Source organism: Lampetra planeri, chromosome 5, assembly GCF_965212315.1.
Source record: "Lampetra planeri chromosome 5, kcLamPlan1.2.h2, whole genome shotgun sequence".
In the NCBI taxonomy this organism is placed as follows: domain Eukaryota; kingdom Metazoa; phylum Chordata; class Hyperoartia; order Petromyzontiformes; family Petromyzontidae; genus Lampetra; species Lampetra planeri.
Window position 1 is genome coordinate 1323325 of NC_136111.1, and position 15740 is coordinate 1339064.

Here is a 15740-nt window from a genome sequence, read left to right on the forward strand (position 1 = left end):
CGGTGTTATTTGTAAAGTAGATCCCTCGTAAGACAAAAAGCTCTTTCATATTCAGAGACTGCAATAATACATTCGCACGTGGACAGACAGCTCCTGAGCCTTGCACACACGCGCGCGCGCCACGCATCCCGACACGCGGACTTGTGTGCGTGATTGTGTGCACGCAGCGCACTTAAACGACGCGGTTAATATGCTGTGGGAGAATTGGCCGCTCTGAAACAGAGATGGCACGTTCGGTTCATACAACGACACTGAGGCACAATTGCAGGGTGTCAAATCCATACACAAAGTGCGTCAACGTAGCTCTGCATTTGGGGCTTAAGTACGAGACACGGAACTATTGATTCATCATTTAAAATCAATTCTTACATTCACAATTTGGGCTGGTAAGAATCTGATATTTACAATGCATGCTTACGAAATACATGTGAAAATGTAAGGTTAATGAAAATGGATAAAATCGGACAAAACGAGACGGACAAGGCAGACCGCACGGACTAGACGAAAGCAATGAGACAAACTGACAGCCGTTCTTGGATTGCATTCTCACCATAAATTGTGACAATTCATTGAATCGTGAGGCAGGTTAATTGGTACCTCGTTAATAACTAGCGCGTCCATATCCTGTAGTCATTCCAATGTACTCGGAACTTGTTTTATTTACTTTAAAGGCAAGGTAATGTGATCAGCACCGAATTCGCCAAACGATGCTCCTCTGCCAAACATCACTGATGGTGATTGTGATGGTAGTCATTATGATTATCTGGCCTTATAAGCCGCTTGCCCAGAGCCCACTCATGCAGGCATTGCAATAATTCAATTACTGTCGTAGTAATGATAACAATGCCCTTGATTTACCAAGGAGAGGCGCCGCAATGAGTCTCGAGACATTTTCAGGGGTGTCCTGCATTGAGATGTTTGACCTACTCTGTGTGTGAACATGTGGCACGTGAGAGAAAAAGAAACGGAGCAACCACCTGGTCAAAATTCACATCAGGGGCTTACCCTCAAAGCGCCACGTGGTGAGATTCAACCCATCGCTGCATCGCCAGCTGCTACCCACCTCGCAGCCCAAGCCTACAACAGCTGTTATTCCCAAGCAGTCTCCCGTATGAGTGTTAGCCAGGCAAATCCTGCTTCGCTTGCGAGCTCTGATGAGATGGGCATATTCGGGATGATTTGTTTACAGGTATTAGTTGTGTATTTTAAAATTGTAATCCCAGAAGTGGCTTTAGATCTCGCAGTTCCTGCCCATTGCGTACAGGACAGGGAATATTTGCTGTGTCATTAGAGCTGCACATCATGCAACATCAACCAATCTATAGCTGACTAGGCATGGACAAGTCCTCATCTCGTGTGCGGATGTCCTGCATTGTAACCCCAAACTAGAGTGGCACGTATATGTGGCTGCTCGCAGTAAATTGGATGGGATCAATGAGAAAACACCCCTCTGCACAACATGGTAAAATCCATAGCTAATTAGCGACATGTGCCCGACTTCACAGGGAGTGCTGGCGCGAGTCGGTGTGCAGCTCGGGGCATTGATTATGGACCGATGGGGACGGTACTATCTTTCGGGCAGATTCCCTGATTGACAAAAATCCATGCTTCGCTCAACATAATACAGTGACTCTGAAAATGACTGGGCCAGATTCGGCGGGCTGGATTTGCAAGCTGCTTTAACTGCGACATTCATGTCTGTACCAGAGGAACTTTTTTTTTTCTGATAACTGAAATGTAGTGCTGTTTGGTACATATTTTGCAATGACCGTGTCATGAGCAAATCGGAGGTTGGTAATAGTTTGGCCGTGTATATGCATTGCATTTGTTTCTACAGTTCAAATAAAGTTTACAATGCAGCCATTCGTTTGGAAATAAAGTTCAGTATTAACAAGAGACTGGAAAGATGATACCATCGGTGGGACCATTTGGCGTTTAATTATTAAATTGTATCTGGACCTTTGAACGTCTTAATCCTCATAAACAGTACAGGGTAAATACCTTCAAAGAGAAACTTATCAAACGAGGAAACAAGATAAGCGAAGCTTACGGGTCTGGTAAACACCACCTTACTGTCGTGGGTAACAACCCGAAGCGCAGAGAACCATGGACCAGAGTGGAACACCCGGCGACGCGGGAGGGCATCGAAGTGTTTGGGGCAAGACGGGGCGCGGTGATGTCGCCAACGCTGCCCTCCCGATCTGCTTGTGAACGTTTTTTTTTCCGTAGACCCCCACGACGTTCTCTGAACAAAGCAGGGACATTGCGCTCAGATTTCGGCGGTCACACCGGCCCGCCTGGTGGTACTTGTTGAAGAGGTTCACGGTTCGCATGCGGTGGCCGCCCTGGTTAATACTGCGGTGTGTTAATTAACGAGACAATAAATACTACGCGCCGTCTGCTTCAGAGTGGACCGTTAATGATCCCGTGACGTCATTTACAAGCGGAGGCCATTGTGTGCCGGCGTCAAGGTCCAAACTTTGCCAAATATAAAAAAAATACCCGCAAATGATTTTATTAGAATCTACATAACGGTTGCGATAGCTTGGCAGGAACCCTCCTGAAAAAGCGTCATGCGACTCGGTGAGGCTTTCCTGGATACGCAATCGTAAGAATATAAATAGAAATGTTAAAACTGTTTTGACCAACTTTAATGTAAACCCTGTTTGTCTGGCTAACCTTGTTAGGAACTTGCAAAGCTAAGTGGGGGGTGTTACCACATCTCAGGAAATCCTTCGCGTAGCCCCTGCCATTGTGAAGGCCCCTTGGGTGATGGGATGCGCGAGGCCAGTTATGCGATCGGGATTGTTCGTTTGCAATATTTCACTTGCAACTCTTTAGGGCCTTAAAATCTTTACGCCTGATGCATAATCCTCGAACAACAAGCATGCCCTGCCCTTAGCACCTCATTACCAAACAGGCGCAGACGGAAAGACAGATGCACAGAAACAATAATATCGAGACGTGAGAATACATCCAAGTAAAAACAAGCTGTGCGTACAAATACGTGCGATTTGATGTAGATGCATGCGGGCGTTGATTTGGCAACAATCGGCGCTTTTACTGACGTGGCAGACGTGCACATGGAAAGCATTGGGCGAAAGTAAACAAAAGTCATAATTAAAGCGACGTCGAAATAGCGTGGGACTCATATTATTTGGGTCTTTCACGTACGTCACTTTACCGACGTACGTCACTTTACCGAAAGACCCAAAGAATTTGATCCTACGTGATGTACGTGACTTGACCGAAAGACCCAAAGAATATGAATTCCTGCAGTCACGAAAGCTTTAAGTCAAGATTTAGCGTGGGACCATTGTATCATTGACGCCGCTCGTGTTTCAGGGTGCGTGACCGGTGACGTCACGTCGACAAGCTGCGTCCACGCGCGCGCCTCGCCGCACTCCGCCAAGCACCCAGATGCGAGGGGGCGTCTGGGTGCCCCCTCGCATCTGGGTGCCCCCTGGCATCTGGGTGCCCCCTCGTATCCCAGAGCTCCGCACCCGTAGAGCGTGCTGCGTCGACGTGGAAGGGGCAACACGACGGACACCCCAAAAAAAACCCGAACGCTTTCGCGCAAAGTCGCCGGTGAACGCACGCGGGATACATTTGCTGTGCGTATGCGAGGGTGTTTCGGTAAGTACAGTCACGTGTTGAGGGTAAAGGCGCAGCCCTGCAATTCCTTGGTCACGCCACTGCTGGCGGAAGGGCCCCCGCTAGAGGAAGCTCTACAGAGCCCCTTTGAACGATTTTTGGCCTCCTCTTCCACGATTGCTAGGTGGTCGGAGTACCCACACTTGATCAATAAAGTTATTTTTTGTTAATTCTGTAAAAAAAATGTTTTATGGCATAGTGATTGGAATATGAACCTGGTACTTGCGTGCAATCCCCCCCTCCCCCCCCCCCACATTTTATAGCTGTCTCTGGCAGAGGATCAGTTTCATGTGACCATCCTTGCACAGGTGCACATTGCAAGAGCAGCGAGCGGTGCCCCAATGTTGTCTTGTTCCCTGTGGGTGTGAAGTCAGGTGAAATGGACACTGATGCGTGGTGACAGCCGTGTGGGTTCATCGCAACATTTACCAATGAATTCAATGGCTGCAAACAGATGTTGAGCAAAGCAAAATCTGGACATGACTACCACGGTCACGTCCCATCCACTCTGCAGTGCTACTTAGATCTCACTGACCGGAGTGAGATGCATTTTTCGTCTGTTAACTGACTGAAACGCCGTCATATAAGCTGCTCGGGCAGGTGTAGGCGACTTGCGGCTGGGGAGCCGCACGCGGCTCTTTAAGGACTGCTTGGTGACGCCGCTTACTCAGCACCATCGTCGCGTATTCACGTGCATTGCGGCTCTTGAAATATCGATTCTTTTTTGTTACCGAATTCTAAAACAAATGTCTCTCGTTATTGTGGTTGCGCGCCAATGAGCTCGGGGATGCTGCGGCCAGCACACTGGACTCGCAACCCCAGAGGTCGCCGATTCGACCTCCCGGCACGCCACTTGTTCACAATGGGCAAGTTTCCCGGCTCTGTCCACCGAGGAGGATAAATAGATGCACCACAGTTAGCCTGTAGCATATGTTATAAAGGGGCACTAAATAATGATTTTAAAAACGCATCTTAAAACACATACATGTTTTACTTGCATAGTAAAGTAATTTTATTTTTTCATTTGCTATTTCGCCAGATAATACGACAAATCGCTAACCTTAAGACACCCAGTCGTTCATTTAAGTTGAAGGCAGTATAGTACTGTAGTAATAGAGCAAGTGCAGAATCACTGAACCGGAATTGATAGCTTGGAAGCATTTAGCGCGGGGCCCTTGAAAGTACGCGGCCCATAGCAACATACGTAGCTACTTCTGCTACTAGGATAATCCGGCACTGGTCACGTGGGTTGGCGAAACGCGTGGGGCCTCCCGCTTCTTCCAATTGGTCAAACTAGAGTGGAAGCGTAGGCCAAATACCCTGTAGAGGGGCTCTCTAAAGCTCCCTCTAGCGGAGGGCCTTCCGTCAGCAGTGGCGTGAGCGAGCAACTGCAGAGCTGCACCTTTACCCCATAAGCCAAATGCAGTCACTGCTCGAGTCCTTGTCGTTGGTTACATAAACCACTCTCAGTGGAATTGCAGTTGAATTTGTCATTTATAAGAGAACCATGGGGAAATCGGTTTGCTTAAGCTGTTTAATACAACACAGTCACTGACATCGGAGTCTCGGGGTCTCGGAGACTTGCTCATGGCCATAGCTGGTGTGATAATGATTCTCCCCCTCTGGGCATATGATGAATTGTCCAGATGTGTGTTTACAATTCAATTCAATAATTTATTTGACATTGTAGTGCTTGCGGAATGTCTAGTTGCTGCCGGGTTTCATGAAGCAGTCACGTGGGACATATACGAGAAGGAAAAAATAATCGATTCTTACGGAAACCAATGTGATGCGTATATCATGAGTAAGCATATCGTGATGCAATTGAATTAAAATCGGTTGTTGCACTCACGATTCATGCTGCAAACTGAACATAGGAATCTACTATTTCAGTAAATTATATGCCAAGTTTCCATATACGCTGATGGAACGAAAAGCAATTACAAATGAGCCAACACAAAATGAGAAACAGTCCATTTCATCAAACCTCCAGGGGGTTGCTTTGCTACGTGCCTAATCCTGAGTGTGAAGATTTGATTTCAATCGTCGATGGATTACTGCAACCTCAGTCGTGGCCATGTCTAACTAAACAGGATGTTGATAATGCGGCCCTGCGCTTCTGCCACGGACGAACTTGACACTCCACGCTAAGTGGGCCCCCTGTAAACTCAGCGGAACTGAGGCTTGACTCATGGCGCTTGACTCAAAGTCAGCGGTCAAGACCGATGTTATTGTTTTCCACTATGACAGTCTCAAATATCCAGACTCCAGACATCGGCACTGTGTCATTGTGTCTGAACCCTCCACATGCATGCGCTTACCAGAGGACCCTCATCATCCAAGTGTCAATGAGTTACTTTTATAGGCTTCTTAACGACAGCGATTTGTGTGTGTGTTTAGACTTCACGTGAACGATGAGTACATTTCATAATGCATGCCGAACCCTCACTCCGGGCGTTTTTTAGCCTTCGCGTGCATTCGAATAAAATAGTCATTATATTACATTCCATAAAACAGTATTGAAACCAGTGTCAATGCAATATGAAATGACTCACATGCAGTATGATGTTCATTTGGACCTGTACAAACGCTGCACTAGTTGCATCCGATAGTTTTTTTGCGGCCTTTGAAATATACATGTTTATACACGGCATATGTATTCAATCCCAGGCTCGTGAGTCTGTCGTTGAGTCTAATTAAAGAAAAACGAATTTTATATATATAGCGAATCGCAGCCACTGGCCTTTTTTTAGTGTCGTGGTTTTGTTGTTGTTGTTATTGATAGAGCCGAGGCAGCCGCAGTCTGGGCGAGCGAGTTCTATTTATAGGCGACAGAGCTCTCCCGCTCTCTCTGAACCAGACGCTTTCCAGAATCGCACAGAGGCCGCCGCCACCACCACCAGCACCACCACCACCAGCACCACCACCACCAGCACCACCACCAGCACCAGCACCACCACCAGCACCACCAGCACAACCAGCACCACCACCAGCACCACCAGCACCACCACCACCAGCAGCACCAGCACCACCAGCACCACCACCACCAGCAGCACCACCACCAGCACCACCACCAGCACCACCAGCACAACCAGCACCACCACCAGCACCACCAGCACCACCACCACCAGCACCACCACCAGCACCACCAGCACCACCAGCACCACCACCACCAGCACCACCAGCACCACCACCAGCACCACCACCAGCACCACCAGCACCACCAGCACCACCACCACCAGTACCACCACCACCAGCACCACCACCAGCACCACCATCACCACCAGGACCACCACCACCAGCACCACCACCAGCACCACCACCACCAGCACCACCACCAGGGCTGCGTGCACAGTCCACGGCGCCGCCTCGGGAGCCTCCCACGCATCGCGCGGTGAGCGAGGAGGTTGACGGGGGACGAGCCCAGCGGTGGTGGTGGGGGGTCAGGGAGTGGGGGTGGGGCGTAAGGGAGTGGGGGGTGGTGGGTAAGGGAGTGAGGGGTGGGGGGGGTAAAGGAGTGGGGGGTGGGGGGTAAGGGAGTATGGGGTGGAGGGGTAAGGGAGTGGGGGGTGTGGGGGTAGAGGAGTGGGGGGGTGGTGGGGTAAGGGGGTGGGGGGGGGGGTAAGGGAGTGGGGGGTAAGGGAGTGGGGGGTGGTGGGGTAAGGGAGTGGGGGGGGGTAAAGGAGTGGGGGGGTGGTGGGTAAGGGAGTGGGGGGTGGGGGTAAGGGAGTGGGGGGTGGAGGGGTAAGGGAGTGGGGGGGTGTGGGGGTAAAGGAGTGGGGGTGGTGGGGTAAGGGAGTGGGGGGGGGGGTAAGGGAGTGGGGGGTAAGGGAGTGGGGGGTGGGGGGGTAAAGGAGTGGGGGGGTGGTGGGTAAGGGAGTGGGGGGTGGGGGGGTAAGGGAGTGGGGGGGTAAAGGAGTGGGGGGTAAGGGAGTGGGGGGTAAGGGAGTGGGGGGTAGTGGGTAAGGGAGTGGGGGGTGGGGGGGGTAAGGGGGTGGGGGGGTAATGGAGTGGGGGGTAAGGGAGTGGGGGGGGGGGGTAAGGGAGTGGGGGGTGGGGGGGGTAAGGGGGTGGGGGGGTAAAGGAGTGGGGGGTAAGGGAGTGGGGGGGTAGTGGGTAAGGGAGTGGGGGGTGGGGGGGTAAGGGGGTGGGGGGGTAATGGAGTGGGGGGTAAGGGAGTGGGGGGGGGGTAAGGGAGTGGGGGGTGGGGGGGGTAAGGGAGTGGGGGGTGGGGGGTAAGGGAGTGGGGGGGGGGTAAGAGAGTGGGGGGTGGGGGGGTAAGGGAGTGGGGGGTGGGGGGGGGTCAGGGAGTGGGGGGTGGGGGGGTAAGGGAGTGGGGGGTGGGGGGTAAGGGAGTGGGGGGTGGGGGGTAAGGGAGTGGGGGGGGGGTAAGGGAGTGGGGGGTGGGGGGTAAGGGAGTGGGGGGTGGGGGGTAAGGGAGTGGGGGGGGGGGTAAGAGAGTGGGGGGTGTGGGGTAAGGGAGTGGGGGGTGGGGGGGGGTCAGGGAGTGGGGGGTAAGGGAGTGGGGGGTGGTGGGTAAGGGAGTGGGGGGGGGGTAAGGGAGTGGGGGGGTGGGGGGGTAAAGGAGTGGGGGGGTGGTGGGCTAAGGGAGTGGGGGGGGGGGGTAAAGGAGTGGGGGGTGGTGGGTAAGGGAGTGGGGGGTGGGGGGGTAAGGGGGTGGGGGGGTAAGGGGGTGGGGGGGTAAAGGAGTGGGGGGTGGGGGGTAAGGGAGTGGGGGGTAGTGGGTAAGGGAAGGAGTGGGGAGTGGGGGGTGGGGGGGTCAGGGAGTGGGGGGTAAGGGAGTGGGGGGGGGGGGTAGGGGAGTGGGGGTGGTGGGGTAAGGGAGTGGGGGGGTAATGGAGTGGGGGGTGGGGTAAGGGAGTGGGGGGTAAGGGAGTGGGGGGGGGGGGGTAGGGGAGTGGGGGTGGTGGGGTAAGGGAGTGGGGGGTAAGGGAGTGGGGGTGGGGGGGTAAGGGAGTGGGGGCTGGTGGGGTAAGGGAGTGGGGGGGTCAGGGAGTGGGGGGTAAGGGAGTGGGGGGGGTAAGGGAGTGGGGGGTGGGGGGGTAAGGGAGTGGGGGTGGTGGGGTAAGGGAGTGGGGGGTGGGGGGGTCAGGGAGTGGGGGTAAGGGAGTGGGGGGTGGGGGGTAAGGGAGTGGGGGCTGGTGGGGTAATGGAGTGGGGGGGTGGGGGGGTAAGGGAGTGGGGGTGGTGGGGTAAGGGAGTGGGGGGTGGGGGGGGGGGTCAGGGAGTGGGGAGTGGGGGGGGTAAGGGAGTGGGGGGGGGTAAGGGAGTGGGGGGTAAGGGAGTGGGGGGTGGGGTAAGGGAGTGGGGGGTGGGGGGGGTCAGGGAGTGGGGGGGTAAGGGAGTGGGGGGGGTAAGGGAGTGGGGGGTGGGGGGTTGAGGCGGACGGGCTCTGGGGTCCCACCCGCTGATGAAACGCACGCCAGGGCCCCCCACCCCCTTTCGACATCCGTGCCCGGCAGCAGCAGCAGCAGCCAGTGCCACTCGGAGCTCGGGGTGCCGCGTCCCCACGACCGCCACATTTGGATGCCGGACCAATCGGTGGCTCGAGTGCTCGCTTGGCCAAAGCCTCTGCTGCGCGATTATTCAGACGGCGTTACTCACACAAAGACAAAGATCCCCCGTATAGCCTTACCAGACTGTAGGGGAAAGTGCTGTTAGCGAGCACACACGCACACGCGTGCGTTGGCGTACGAGGCTGTGGGTTGTTGAAAATTAACGCCACGGGTGTAATGGTTTAAAGTGCTGTTACTTAGGTGGATTACAGCGCGTTATGAAGGTGTGCTGTAGATAACGAGTCTTCATTTAAATGCCAATTAGGCTAATCGCTATTAAAGCGGGAGATGGCGGGCGCTCGTTCTGCAGAATTCAGAGCAGCAATCATTAATTGTGTGCGGTGCTTCGTAACCGGGCGTGTTCCGCAGGTGCTGTGAGCAAGTCGGTACGCACAGCAGAAGAAGAAGCAGCAGCAACAACAACAACAACCACCACCGCGCTCTTATCAGCCCGCTCGTTCTCTGTCAGCGATTCGAGTATTAGTTTACTGGAGCTTAGGGGCTGCCGCATGCGGCCGATGCGAAGGAGAGAAGAGAGGGGATGGGGCTGGAGGGGGGGTGTGGGGTGTGAATTGTGATGAGGGTGGTTGTTGTGAAGCGTGGCGTGGGGGGGGGTGTTCGTGAGTGGGTACGGGATATATTTGCGGTCGGTGTGAAGTGTGTGTGTGGCAGTGTGTGTCAGTGTGTGGCAGTGTGTGGAATGGTTTTCTTGGTGTGTGTGTGCGAGAGAGAAAGGGGGGCATGTACATGTGTATAGGGTGCTTAGTAGGACTATGGGGTGGATGTGTGTGTGATGTGTAGGCTGTGTTCTACAGTGTTGTTGTTGGAGCATGTGGGCTGTAGGCGAGAGGTTTGGTGTGGGTGTGTGGGTGTCTCGGCTACACGTGCACAAGGGGTGTGTGGGATGTTTAGTGCGTGTGTGTGGATTGTGTATGTAGTGAGTGAGATGTATGGAGCGTGTTGTCTGGTGTGATATGTGCAGTGTGTGTCGCGTGGACGAGATGTGTGTGTGTAGTTGAGTGTACGGTGTGTGTGTGTAGTGTGTCGAGGTTTGTGTTGGTAAGTGGGGTGTGCATGAGCTACGCGTGTGTGTGTGTGCCTATATTTATTTGTACTGTATCCATGCATAGTGTCAGCATCATCAGCAAAACCATGATCAATCCACTGCTGGATGAAGGCATCCCCGGTGTCGTCATCTCTCACGGTTGTGCTACGTAATGGTCTTGCATGCATAGTGTGTGCGTGTGTTGTTGTCTAAGCGTGCACGTACACACAAAGTGCACCTAGCCTGGCACAGTCTTAATGGTGACGGCATCATGAATTCGTGGCGAGTGGCGGTTGTGTGTTCGTCTACACACACGCCCGCCTATGATGTGTGTATGATGTGTGTATGATGTGTATATATTGTGTGTATGATGTGTGTATTATGTGTATATGTTGTATGTATGATGTATATATGATGTGTGTATGATGAATATGATGTGTGTATGATGTATATATGATGTGTGTATGGTGTATATGATGTGTGTATGATGAATATGATGTGTGTATGATGTATATATGATGTGTGTATGGTGTATATGATGTGTGTATGATGTGTGTATGATGAATATGATGTGTGTATGATGTGTGTATGATGAATATGTGTGTATGATGTATATATGTTGTGTGTATGATGTATATATGATGTGTGTATGATGTATATGATGTGTGTATGATGTATATATGTTGTGTGTATGATGAATATGATGTGTGTATGATGGACATGATCAGCCACGGTCACTCCACTGCTGGATGTCTCTGGGCCGGCTACTTCCCCCCCCCCCTCCTTTTTAACCGCGCCGCCCCCCCCCCCTCAAAAAACAAAGTGGGCGTGGCGCGCGCTCCCTTAGCAACAACCAATCAGAGCCCGCGCGGGGCGTGTCCACGCGCGCTCCGCTCTCTGCCATTGGCCGTGGCCGCGCCGTCGAGAGGCGCCCGCCGCTATATAAGGGAGTGGCCGGAGGGAGGCGGATTCAAACCGCGGAGCGCGGCCTCGCACCCCGCACAGCCCGAGCGGCGGCCCCCCGCGCAAGAGCAGCCCCCACCGGCCACACCGGCCCGGCCCCACCCCCCACAACTAGAATATCGCCAGCAACTCGCTCGGGCAGCCACGACCCACGCAGGGGGTGGGGGGAGACAACTCGCCGAGTCAAACGCAGGGGCGACGGCGGGACGAGCGAGAGGCGCGTGGAACTCGCGCAGGACGGCCATGGTGCAGCAGGCGGGCGGCCGGAGCATCGTGGATCGCCCCGAGCAGCATGCGGCGGCTTCGCGCTCCGACTCCGAAGCCGAGGGCTCGGACCCCGGCTCCGTGGCCCCGGGGCCGCTGGTGGGGGTCCTCGGGACGGAGAGCGGCGCGCCGGGCCCCGGGTGGTGCAAGACGGCGAGCGGGCACATCAAGCGGCCGATGAACGCCTTCATGGTGTGGTCGCAGATCGAGCGGCGCAAGATCATGGAGCAGTCGCCCGACATGCACAACGCGGAGATCTCCAAGCGGCTGGGCCGCCGCTGGAAGCAGCTGAAGGAGAGCGAGAAGGTGCCCTTCATCCGGGAGGCGGAGCGCCTGCGCCTCAAGCACATGGCCGACTACCCCGACTACAAGTACCGGCCGCGCAAGAAAGCCAAGCTCGCCCAGCAGCAGCAGCAAGGCAGCCCCAAGGGCGGCACCTCCGCGGGCAGGAGCTCCAGCAGCAAGAAGAGCAGCGGCAAGGTGAAGGCGCTGCAGCTGCAGCAGCAGCCAAAGATGGGCTCCTCGCTGCTGCTGAAGGAGGCGGCGGGGGGCGGCAGCAGCAGCAGAGCGAGGGCGGCCAAGCGGAGCTCCAAGGGCGCGGCGGGCGAGCGGGGCAAGGCGGCCGCCTCAGCCTCCTCCTGCTCCTCGTCTCACGCCGCAGCCGCCGGCGCCTCCGTGCCCTCGAGCCCGACCCTCAGCATCCCCGGCGAGGCTGTGGATCGCCTCAGCTTCTACGAGGAGTGTGGAGTCCCAGAGGGTGCCGCCAGCAGCGGCAGCGGCAGCAGCAGCAGCAGCGTCAGCAACTTGAGTTCAGCCATCATCAAGAGGGTCACCTCTCCGCCTTTATCCACCACGTCGTCGTCGTCGTCGTCGAGGTCCCTGTCCACCTCCACGGTGTCGTCTTCGTCTTGCTCCAGCGACGAGGACGACATGTTCGACCTGGAGCTGGAGCTGGGCTCGTCGCCCGCCTCCCCGTCCAGCGTGGACCTCATCCTGGGCAGCCTCGGCGCGCTCGACCGCGAGGCGGACGCGCTGAGCACGGGCAGCTCGGGCGCGGGCTCCCACTTCGAGTTCCCAGACTACTGCACGCCCGAGGTGAGCGAGATGATCTCCGGGGAGTGGATGGAGTCGAGCATCGCCAACCTCGTGTTCACCTGCTGAAAGGTGGTGGGGGAAGGATCAGCAGCAGCAGCAGCACTGTCATCATCAGCAGTACCAGCAGCACCAGCAGCAGCAGAAGCTATGGAGAGCCAAGCTGCGAGCAAGGTAGCTGTGTGAACATACACCTAGCGAGCAAGGCGCGCAGCAGAGGAGGAGGAGAATGGTGGTGGTGGTGGCATAGCGGAGTATAAGCGGATAAGTTTGAGGAGCAGAGCGCGCGAGGTTGGAGCAGGAGGATGAGGCTGGTGCACTGCACGTGGACTCACTCGAGTGCGGCGTGGAGGAGAGGCGCGCTCTGTGCCCATGCCCTCGCAGCGATGCCGTCTCTCGCTAGAACTGTGTTCTCGCCTTACTGCTGGCCAGCCAGGGTCCCGCCTGATGGGGAGTTGCGGCAGTGGGTTCTCCCAGGAGCCGGCAGCTTCTCCAGGGTCACCCCTTACCCCCCCCCACACCCTCCACCCCTTCGCTCTCCAGGTCTTCTTCCCCCCCTCCACTCGCCCTCCTCCAGAGAAGGGACTGTCACCCCCCCCCCCCAAAGCATACACCAGCCTCCCATCCATCCCCGCTCAGCACCCCATCATTCCCAGACCCTTGATGAGTGTGCCCCCCTTTTATTCCCATCCCCCTTTCTTCCCCCCCCCCCCTTTCTCTCTTCCCCGAAACATTAAACTCTCAGGAGCCATTAGATGGAGCCAACGCTGGGACCGTTTTTACAAGTGAATAATAATAAGTCAAGATCCCAGCAAGGCGCCGTCTATTATAGTTAAACTATTTCAGGACCAAACCTCAACCACATTCGCCGTATGAACAGGACCTTTTGAGAAATCGCGGACTGTTTTTAGAGGTCGATGATTGTCCCATCGACTAAACTAGCTTTTTTGTAGTCGTCTTTGGGCTAGGTATAAATAACCGTGTTAGAAGCTGGTGGAGTGGTGGGTGGTAGTCTTTTTTGTAAGGATGTTTGTTATACCATTGGCCGTTTGTGACTTTGGTAGTTTTACAAAAATCCATGCTCTAAAACAAAAACAATCTATAACTCTGGTATTTCATACTCTGTAAGGGCTAGACACGATGCCTTTACAACTCAACAGTCGAGTACTTTGGCCATTCCTGACCGTGGTAGTCTCTTGGTTTGTTTTTAATCGATACAAATCGATTTCTTACTCCGCGTGTGCGATTTCTAATTGCGTGTTACGGAAACCCGTCAAATGCCCTGAATCAAATGGCACATTTCAAGTCGCCTCCCCCATCAATGGACGGAGTCGCTCACAGCAGACGTATGTGTATTCCTATTTTTGCCTACTGAAATGATTATTTAACGTGTACTGATTTATGTTTTTATATTACTTGTCGTTTTGTTTTTGTAAAGGACTGTAATATGACGATTTAACGCCACTGTACAGAACGCGGCTTTGTATGATCGGTGTCCCCCCGTTCGTGTGTCGCTGTATTTAATGAGCAGTCCAGTGTACCCCGTGTGTGTGTGCGCGCGCTCCTCGCTTTCACCATTATAGTCGCAACTTTGTGCAATATGTTAACACTGTATTGTACTTTCTTAGACGAGCACTCTTGTACAAACATTTTTTTTACGAAAAAAAATTCAATTTCGGTTTTCGTTGTTGTGTGTCCGCGTGTTCCTGCGATGCGCAAATGCGCAGTCGGCTGACTGCTCCGTTTGTAGATAATTTATTTCTGAGCGAATAAAAAAAACGGCTGGACCTCACTTTGCTCGCATGTCTATGAGGGTTCATTGTTTTTTCTTAACTGCATGTTTGCATATGAGCGCCCCTTAGCTTGGCGAGATGACGTTACGAGTTCTGCTTTAGGTTGGTCCAAAAGTGGGGCTTTTTTACCCCCCTCTCTCACCATTGAATACAGGGCGCTATGCAATTATAAAAAAAAAAATTCCCGTCGCCTTGGCCGCCTCGCCTCCCCCGTCACACTGGGTCAGAGTCCTGGGCAGGCAAGTTCGAGATCCACGTTTTGCCTCAACTCGCCCTGCCACCCACTTTTTGAATGTGGTAGATTGTATCCGGTCCTCAGGCGAATGCACGCCTCTGGTTGCGATGGATGGATTTCTTTTGTAACGACGCAAGTTTTAATAATTACAATAGGCAGTGGTGTGATGTAGGTTCTAACAAACAAAAAAACAACCCTTTGCATGCGAATTTATATTCGGGTGTCTCTGTCTATCTCTCTCTCTCTCTCTTGCGTCTCAGGCCTCGGTTGCCTAAGTTGTGCCGAAGCTTACTTTGAATATTATGTATGCCGTCCGTGGCAAGTTCTAGCGACGCGTCGCCTTTGTTGAGCAGCACTCACATGTGCACGTGGTAATATGCTGTGATGTCGTCCCCACAACCTGGTTTACAGCCTTACGTGTGACGGCACGTGCGCGCACGCAGCACACATCCAGCAGGCCATGATCACGTTGGTGGCACGTGCTTGCGTGGCCACACGGGAGAGTGAGTGTCCTTGCACCTATATCGCCTTTTTCGGGAGTTGTATTCAGAAAGTAAAGTGGTCTCATGGTTCTGGAAGCAGTTGCCTAACTTTAACAAAAACAAATATCAATGTACTGTCTGTGGCCTCAAACAGTGGAGCCCCCCTACCTCTGGTCGAAAACTCAAGGTTTGCCCACCCCTTGTTAAAAGGTTGAAGCATAATGTTTGTCTCTACCCCCTGCAAGGGTGTCCTAAATATTAGTCCTATGTTGTGCTATATTCTGGACATGCCTGTACGCTCGTTTTTTGTGTAAAGTGAATAAATATTGGAATAAATAATGAAGTTTGTTCAAGCTACTTGTGTAAGTGCCTTTGTGTCGGTTCCAGAGATCTGTTGCCTTCTGGTGTGGTAAATGCATTTGTCTGGCAATTGGGAAATGTTGCGAGTTTAAATCAACTTTGCCTATCAGCCATCTGCGATTTATTAAATGAGTAAATTTTAACTGGTTGGCATTGAGATGGTCTGGCTCCCACCATGGCAATGTGGAATTTCCACCATCTCGTTGCCACCATTGGAGACGAGTGCTGCTACATTGTCCTTTAAGTGGACAGACTGTGTGACCTTTGGTTTCAACG

The 15740-nt window shown here is 53.7% G+C and overlaps 1 protein-coding gene across 1 annotated transcript; it reads left to right on the forward strand.

Moving 5' to 3' along the window:
* Window positions 1–11262: 11262 nt before the first annotated feature.
* LOC144718619 (transcription factor SOX-12-like) lies at window positions 11263–15457 on the forward strand. Its single transcript, XM_078594014.1, has one exon. The coding sequence runs from the start codon at window positions 11482–11484 to the stop codon at window positions 12661–12663; it is 1182 nt and encodes a 393-aa protein (XP_078450140.1). The 5' UTR covers window positions 11263–11481; the 3' UTR covers window positions 12664–15457.
* The last annotated feature ends 283 nt before the right edge of the window (window positions 15458–15740 follow it).